We start from the raw sequence: 9335 nt of genomic DNA on the forward strand, positions 1-9335 counted from the left end.
GTAGTCTTTACATCATGCTTCGACCTGCATCTTGACAAGGGTCGTTGTGAACGTTAGCTATGACGTTACGAGTGACGTTCTGACCGCGACCACAACGATCGTAATGACTATGTGGAACGTCCAAAAGAGTATTTCAGGTGCCGTGGGTGCTTAGTGGAATGCACCCCTAATGTATGCTCTGTGGCAAATACTGTCAAAAAATTTTCATGGTTTAAAAATATATTGTGTACAGGTTAATGAACACGGGTGGAATATATTTGGTTTGTATTAATAAAGCTTTTAAGGTTTGAATATGAAATTTAACAAGATGAATTAAAATTATAAAAAATATGAGTGAAGTAGATGTATTCATAAGCAATTATACATTAGTTGATCCAGAAATTTATCAGTTATGGATTGACGGACATACTGGTAATGTTATATAAAAATTAAATTATTTCTTAATAAACATAATAATTTCAGCAAGTGAAGCAGTAACTATTCTCAACAGTAAGGGCTTAGGTCAGAAAACGGGTGCTTCCTTAGAACTCATTGCTAGTGACGTTTTGGATCATTACAGAACTTATTCCTTACTAGAGAAACTATTGAATTACCCTAGTAAACTTCAGGAACAGTTTATTTTTCAAATAGATCCTCAAACTCGTTCATTTCTGATTGAAAAGTACTTGGATTCAAGTATAGTCAACACCTATTCTAATAAATATTTTTAGGTACTATGAATTCGATGATGAAGTCATTCGTGAAGTTTTGGGTAAGAAACTTTCTTCAAAAAATAGGAAAGACTTAGATGAAGTAGCAGAGAAGACTGGAAAACCATTAAAATCTTGCAGGTAAAGGTAAACAAGTAAAAAAGTCCTTGCACTTTTGGGGTGAGAGACTATAGTGCATTAGCAGTCAGGGCCGCCGAGAGACTTTTGGTGGCCTGGGGCAGAGTTTGGTACTGAGCTCCTCCCGTGACAAAATGGACAAAATTGGGAATTGAAAGTAACCTTGTTGATGAACTGGCCAATGTCTCATTTTTTTGAAGTACGTCTAAAACTTTTGAACTTTAAAAATTTGTGGCATGAGTTGAACTTTCCAGAAAAATCTATAGGCCAATAGTAATAGGACTAAAAAAGGCAATTTAGTCTGAAAATGTGCAATCAAAATAAGTAAACTTTGGAACACAGAAAAAATTATTTTATGAATTATAAATATTTAGGTGCATTAAATTTTTAATTGAGCTATTAATTTCATAATGATAACATAGTTAATAAGGAAAAATGTAGACCTACCTTAAAAAAATTTTCAGGTTAGGAGTTCTCTGTAGTGAGTGATTCTGACTTCACAGAAAAAATCAAATAATCAAAATGTTATAACTGAGGTCTAAGCGCAGTGGGCTAATGTACATCAAATGTCAAGGCTGATGTACTTTTACGTGAATTTGTGGGAGCTCAACAGTCTCTGTCTTCCTTTGAAATCTCAATTTCTTGACTATTAACAGTCGTATGCTGTATTCTGTTGTGTTGATTTTAAAGTTGTTTGAAATTTCTCTAATTTTTTATGAGTATGGGGAACTCAATGTGGACTAAGAAAATGTATAAAGAAAAAATTAAGCCTCTGGTGAGGCAATCTGCCCTCTTTGCCCCTTTTCTCTGCAACTCTGTTAACAATGGTATCAAATTTTGGTTTATTTTAATTAATTTTTTCCTAATAAATCTACAATAAATCTACAAAACGCTAGTAATAGCATAATTTTTTCTGTAAAAAATCCTATATTTCAAATTTCTTTTTTAGACGACAATTTGACAATGTTAAAAGAATATTTAAAACTGTCGAAGAACTGCCTGGTATAACAACAGATAATATAAAAAATAATTTTTGCCTACCAGATGAACTGGCAAAGAAATATACTTGTATAGTATTCACAGCATGTATGCGATTTGAAACGTCAAAGAAAAAGGTTCAACAAATGTCGTTTAATAATTTTAGAATCTGTTGTGAAGCTATGATTGACAACTGGACTTACCATCTAAGCGGTAAGTTCCAGAGTGTATTCAACAGATATATTTTTACAAGTAATTTTCAATATTTTTCTTCCAAAGTTAAAAACAGTCCTTGCCACTCATAATAGTGGATAAATTTTAGGTACTGATTATAATGATTTAGAAATGGATAGAGAATTTTTGTTTGAATTAAGAGATTTAAAAATCCTAATGGAGAAAGATAAAGAACATAAGCAGTAAGTTATTTAATTATTCTTTACATTTTTTTCAGATTTATTTTTAATGTTATTTCAATTCATCATATTTATTTAATAAATTTCTATACCATTCAAAGATATTTGATATTAATAAAATTTAATTTAATTGCTTTGTTGAAGGATCCCAATTAGTATCGATTGCGAACCAGCTGATAATGAATTAAGATTCAGGAATTGATTCTGAATCAGTTGGTAACCAGTTAAGGATCGCTGAAAAACGCGATTACGAACCTGTTCAAGATAATTTATTGGTGCGAGTGTATTTAATAATTAACGGAATCGTTTTGACCCGCGAATACATAACTCTCATACTAACTACATAATACGAACAAAGCTAATAAATAATATCTATGGACGCTAGGCTTGAGGTCGTGAAGAAGGATAAACAAAGTCCGATAACCACTTAACATACTACATCAACAAACTGATATACACAAAAATATATCGTTGGCATATGTCGCAAACCTAGTAACTCCATATCACCAAAGACTGTTTTTTTAATAAAGGCTGAAATAGTGGCCAGTTATCAAATTGATGAAAAATAGTTCAAGTAAATTAACACGGAGTGCTGTTAGCTACAAACAAAATGGCATTCTAAAACTGTGAAGTTTTTTATTTAGACTTCTAAATTGTAAGGAATTTTTTGGATCTTTAAGGGTTTTTTATTTTATATGCGTTCCGAAAACATCTATCTAATGGTATCAAAATTTGATAAAGAAAAAAAACGGAGCGTCTTAATCCAACGATATACAAAACGTAAAATTAAGCTGAGTCGAGCGCGATTCATGAGCAGTGTAACTCTGTTGATATGTAGGCGTTCGAGAACTGCTCGGTTCGCTGTTCCGAGACAGAAAGCTTCTTTACGATTCAAAACGTCTCGCCTGGGTTCGTGTAAGTGCGTTGGTTTTTCCTAAAACGTATATTAGACATATCGGAGAGGATTAAGTTAGTTGCATGCTATTAAGGCATTTTCTACCGAGTCTAATTCCTCTCCAAGAACTAACCACATGAGCACTTTCAACTTGATATTTGCAGTTCGCACTTTTTAGTAACAGTTCCATGTTGGTTGTTCACTCGATTCAGTTTATTATAATTTCCGATTCGGTTATAGTAATTATCGGATTTTTGTTTGGACTACAAGTTCCATTCGGTATCCTATGCAACATATGAACATAAGTTACTCAATCTGAATCAAATAATGTAAAAGTACTCAATGTATAAGGAAACGTTTTGTATTTGAAAGTGGTGTTATTGATGCCATTACGGTCCTAATTGTTTTTTTACTTCACATTTTCAGTTGCATATTTTTTATTTTGATGCTCTTGTACCTCTTGTAGTTTTTGTATTTACAGAGACTTTTTTGCTTTAATTGATGATTTCTTTTGTATCCATCTTTTTTTGAAAATTTAATTGTCTTGTTAATTGGAGAACGTATGATTTGAGTATAAATGTGATTAAAACAAAAATGAGGTTAAGTTTTAAAAATTATCAAATATTAGTTTAAAAATATGTAACAGAAAACTAATATGCATTCAATTCAAACTAAGATGAAGTAATGAACTTTAGATAGCTCGAGTAAAGCATAATTAAGAAAAATTTAAGCAGTTATATTAGTATATTGATAAATATAGTACTGAAACGTTCAGGTAAGGTTGCCATTTGTTAAAGTTTGCAACCATAGAGTTAAAATTAAAGATAGAATGAGCGAGCGAGGTATGGTAATTACTGATAGAGAGAAAAAGAACATCGGTATATCATCCTGTATCTCTACATATTCTATTCTGATTCGATCCCCTTGACGTTTAAGTTTCGAGTAGTGGAAATCGCAAAGATGGAGTATAACCAGTTTTGATTTTATTGTTGGCGACTAGAGGGAGATAGAGAGTGGTAAACCGATGCTCTCTCTCTCTTCCAATAGTACAATTCCACTTATATGACACTCTTTCTATCTTCATTGTTAAATTTATGCACAAGAGGCATAAAAACAGATTTTTTTGTGATGATGACAGTGTAATAAAAAACAGTTTAAAATGAGACCTTAAAATTAAATTTCGTCGTATTTTATCGGTATTTTAAATGTATCTAACAAAACTGAATCTTATCATAGTTTGTTACAAATTTTTTTAATAATTAGAATGTTTTTATTCTTAAAATAAAACTGAAATTACTAATAATACTCTGTTGTGAAAACAAAACCTACTTCAAATATTACACCTATCAATTCTTGTAAATCAATAGTCATCATTTTCTTTAAATTATCAGTAGTCATTTCACAATATTCTTCAAGAGCTTCGGTTCGGCCACGTCTACTGACTGTAAATCACATCCGTGGTGAACCGCCTTTTTGATGTGTAGAACATCCCACACCAACCATGTTTGGGTTTCGATTTTCTTTCAGATTGTATACAACATTGTTGGTTTCCCATTTTTAAACCCGATCTATAAATAAACTCCGCCCGAACTCTCCTCGGATGTCCTTTAAACAGTCAGCCATACCTTCATATAGGTATACTTACCCAAAAGATTTATTCATTAAATAAATGTGAAACAGTTTCAAATAAACCTTTATGGTAAACTACCATTAAATGTCAACAAAGGACTCTTCTATAAATTCTAAACTTTTACTTCAAAAGACCATTCACCTGGATTGTCACGGTAGTAAGAAACGCTGTATAAGCCATCGTTTTGTTCTGGAATGGTATGAAATGGTTCGCGGTAAAATAGACATCTTTTATTTTAATTGGCAGACGCAAAAAAGATCTAGTTTAGTAACTAAACGTTAGTCACTACAAATTCAATGGATCGAGACCATTCGTATGATTGGGATGACAACTGACATGTTATGAAATTCGCGCCATTTAAGTAGAAGAATTTTGTTTACAACGAAAATATAAATTTTTAATTGCGATGCATGCTTTTCTAAAATCCGGTAAACTAGGGGATACATCCTTGAAAAGTGCTTCGAAACCTATTAAGAAACCAAAATCGATACCTTGGGTAGAAAAATATAGGCCCAAAACTGTAGCTGATGTTGTTGAACAAAATGAAGCGGTTTCAGTTCTTGAACAGTGTATATTGGGAGCAGATTTACCAAATCTTTTGTTTTATGGTCCTCCGGGTACCGGAAAAACAAGTACAATTTTAGCAGCAGCAAGACAACTTTTTGGAGACATCTATAGAGAAAGAATTTTGGAACTTAATGCTTCTGATGAACGAGGAATTCAAGTTATTAGAGATAAGGTGAAAACGTTCGCACAGTTAACAGCTAGTGGCACCAGACCAGATGGCAAACCTTGTCCACCATATAAGATTGTAATACTAGATGAAGCAGATTCAATGACTCATGCAGCTCAAGCTGCTTTGCGTAGAACTATAGAAAAAGAAACAAAAACTACGAGATTCTGTTTAATATGTAATTATATATCAAGAATTATAGAACCTCTTACTTCTAGATGTACAAAATTTAGATTTAAACCATTAAATGAGAATATGATATTTGAAAGGTTGTCTTATATATGTAAGGAAGAAGGAATATCTGCCGACGACGATACTTTAACAAGTCTAGTGGATACAAGCAATGGGGATATGAGAAGAGCTATCACATGTCTACAAAGTTGTGCTAAACTCAAAGGATTGCAAGAAAAAATTGATATTGACAATGTTATAGAAGTTACCGGAGTAGTGCCAAATCATTGGCTTGATGAGTTTTTATCTGTGTGTAAAAATTTGAACGATTATTCACGTTTAGAAGAATTTATTCAAAAACTAATGTTAGAAGCATATGCAGCTTCCCAAATATTGGATCAGTTAAATGAAAAAATTGTGAATAGTGTTGAGTTTAATGATAAACAAAAGGCAGTAATTGGGGAAAAGTTAGGAGCAGTTAGTTTTCGCTTACAAGATGGAGGTTCTGAATACATACAATTACTTGATTTAGGAAATTCCTTGATTAAAGCTAATGCAATGGCATAATTTTAATTTGTTTTATCATTTTTCCAAATATAATCATTCTTTATAATAGTAATATCATTTAACACCTAGAATTGTTGATAAATATTTTAATTTCAACATCTCAGTGTGTTAAGGCACACAATTAATAAGTGTCAAATTACTATTCACATATTTTATCAATTCAGAATGTTGATACTTGTTTAAATTGGGATTACCTTATTAGAAACAAGTACACCATCCATTTTATTTCATAATTTGCTGTAGCACTGGGAACACGTGACAAATTATCTGAATAGTTGAAGGAAACAAGACTAACAAAAAAAAATTTTATGTAAACATGTTATGAAAAAAATACATAACTAAAGCAATAATACAACTATTATTTTCAGCTTATTATTGGTAAATTTAAAACCAAAATTGCTTCAAAAAAGTTATGTAGACTTGGAAGCTAATTTTAAATTATATACTAGAGCCATATTAACATTAGCAACAACTCTTCACAGATCTCGGGACATGAAAAACTTTTTTGTTGATTTATCTCAAATTGTAGAATATTTTAAACAAAATTTATGGACTTCACATGATTTTGAACAGTTTTTAATAGCTTATGGTCAATTTGCTGGGGATATTGACATATTAAGGTAAATTGTAAATAAATAAAAAATAATTTCCATGTTCGTTTGAAAATTAAGTTTTCTAAATAATCTACTATTATTTCTTATCCAATGAAAATTCAAGTTTTCATAATTTCAGGTCAAATGCAGCTTTAAAAGCAAGTTGGGAAAAATTTTTGAAAGTAATTACTAAGTGCTTGTTAATAATGTATAGTTAGAAAGAGAAATTCAACAATATCATAATATTTTGTTCTGTTACTGTTTCTGTTTATTTTGTTTGTATAAAAAAAATTAAAACTTGTTTTGAGAATTGGCAGTAGTTTTAATAGAATTTCAGTTACTCCGAAATCGAACTGTAATATATATTCCTTCTTATAAATTCTTCATAACTCAACAATTCTTGAAACATTCCTCTATAATTATAATAGAAAATGATTGAAATGATTTCTTTCAATACCCAGATCTACATCTTAGATTAATTAATATGGAGATGTGGATTATTCATATTTATTTTTATGGAAAATAACTAAATTGCGTGGTATATTAGATGTCCAATCCAAGCAATACATTACAGCTATATCTTTTTATATATTTTCTTATTCAGTTCGGTAGTTTTTAAAACTTCAGTGTCAAAGTTTTGACATACCTTCTGTATTTGACGTAGTTGCGCACATAGGCCTTCTGATATGCCCGTCGTGCACATCCACCAAAGGCTTGAACCTTTTGACGTCACTAGGTAGTGAGGTCTGTCCAAATGTTTGACCTCGCACGTGAAATTGGTTTCTCACTGATAATGTGGTCTTTAGTTTCTTCCTCCTCCGTGCACTAACGGCATTCTGGATTATTCGTGATGCCTATAATATGGAGTTAGATGATTAGAAGATCAGTGACCAGTCGAATTTAGCTCCTGTTTAAACTGAGTTGTGGATTGGCAAGACAAGCAGAAGACTCATCTATTATGCTTTAGCTTGTCTTATACCAGGTGTTTCCTCCACTGTTCTATCCAATCTTGCAAGCAAACTACTGAGATGTAATCTTTCACCAAGAATGACCTCTGTGCCTACTGATGATTAGATTCCAGTCTGGCGACCCAGCTGGACATTGCAGCCATTACTCACCAATTCATGTAGGATTTCTTTGCACTCCACCACAAATCTAGAACCGTTTCAGCCTTTAATACAATTCTGCTGTCTCAGAATATTGAAATCACTATGTTTCTATGGCGTCGATTAAGTATAAATTGTGTTAATTGATGAATAACATGTTCTATTAGGTATGTATATGATGGCATTATGTCTTTATTGTACAGGTTTTAATTCGAAGACATCAGAATCGTGGGTATTGATAAATCGATCATGGTTTTGTTTTTCAAGGAAATATAATTCAATATTTGTTTCAGTTTTATTTGTTCAGATAAATTTGAAGCAAAAAATGGGCTATAGCGGAACTCTTCAACGTGTGTTGTATACCGGAAGTAAGCGAAAGTGACTGAGGGATGCACCATTGCATTTTCATTCTAAGAACGGAAAATGTAGTGTTTTATTAAAAACTTTAAAAATACTTTGAAACATATCAAAATAACACTGTAAAGCGGTGCACAGAATGAATGCGAACATGACGCTGATCCGCTAGTAAACATAACCTTAAAAGTGCATGTATATAAAGAAATTTGAACAGTGGTTAACGATTTTGAATTATTTATAATGTATACTTGTATGAAATGTGTAGAGAAATATATACCATCATTTGACACGGCGTTGGTGGGTGAGACCCCTCAATTTGAATAGAGATATCGACAATTACTTCACTACAAGTTATTAAAAAATGAACGAATTTTTGAAACATATAAGAATCGGGGTTCATATGATCAACTTTTGAACTTATTGAGCAAAGACTCAACAAAACATTCAATAAGAAAACCTGATTGTCGATTAAATCAGGAAGTTAATCACCAGTTTGGCATGGAATATTCAAATGGGCAAATGGTTTCATATACTCTGCCAAATTTTAGTTTGCTGCTTTCTTGTTATATAAATACTCATGTTATGAGTAGGTACAAATTCTATCAGCTTTTACTCAGAGAAGTCATTTTTTAAGGTATCTTCAACTACAAACTACACTAGAAAAGTGAGGTTAGAGTTTTGATGATCAGTGCCTAAAAAGTAGAAAGTTGGTTAACTTCGACGTCAAGAGCGCGATCATTTTGTGCTTTATCACAGTTTCTCAACACTAGCTTTGGCATTTATGAACGTCTAGAGCGCATCATGCTCGCGTTCATTCTGTTTACCGCTTGACTGTAAAAAATAAAAAAGTTTTTTCATTTGATGGTCAGTTATATTCAAGTTTTCAAACATTTTTAACTTATTAGTAGTATTCAGCCATTTACAATCGTTTATTAATAGTGCAGATTGAAATTTATAAGGAGAAAAAATGAAACTACAAGATTTGCAAACAACTTTTATTTTGAGTTAGTGCTTTGAATATTTTTTCTCATAATATAAAGCTTTAATAAATTATATTACATATTC

The 9335-nt window shown here is 31.7% G+C and overlaps 2 protein-coding genes across 4 annotated transcripts; both read left to right on the plus strand.

Moving 5' to 3' along the window:
* The first annotated feature begins 2 nt into the window (after positions 1-2).
* On the plus strand, positions 3-9335 carry LOC130448131 (acidic fibroblast growth factor intracellular-binding protein). 3 transcript variants are annotated; one of them, XM_056785352.1, is made up of 7 exons: positions 3-411; positions 463-661; positions 711-830; positions 1777-2018; positions 2128-2221; positions 6583-6834; positions 6947-7117. In XM_056785352.1, the coding sequence occupies exons 1-7, from the start codon at positions 330-332 to the stop codon at positions 7023-7025; spliced, it is 1068 nt and encodes a 355-aa protein (XP_056641330.1). In that variant the 5' UTR covers positions 3-329; the 3' UTR covers positions 7026-7117. The 3 variants fall into 3 exon arrangements, with proteins under 3 accessions (XP_056641330.1, XP_056641332.1, XP_056641331.1); XM_056785354.1 differs by lacking the exons at positions 6583-6834; positions 6947-7117 and adding an exon at positions 8207-9335 and having other exon boundaries at positions 39-411; XM_056785353.1 differs by lacking the exons at positions 6583-6834; positions 6947-7117 and adding an exon at positions 2363-4416 and having other exon boundaries at positions 93-411.
* LOC130448132 (replication factor C subunit 4) lies at positions 4564-7117 on the plus strand. The gene has a single exon (XM_056785355.1). The coding sequence runs from the start codon at positions 5150-5152 to the stop codon at positions 6212-6214; it is 1065 nt and encodes a 354-aa protein (XP_056641333.1). The 5' UTR covers positions 4564-5149; the 3' UTR covers positions 6215-7117.

This window comes from Diorhabda sublineata, chromosome 8 (genome assembly GCF_026230105.1).
Source record: "Diorhabda sublineata isolate icDioSubl1.1 chromosome 8, icDioSubl1.1, whole genome shotgun sequence".
Classification (NCBI taxonomy): Eukaryota; Metazoa; Arthropoda; class Insecta; order Coleoptera; family Chrysomelidae; genus Diorhabda; species Diorhabda sublineata.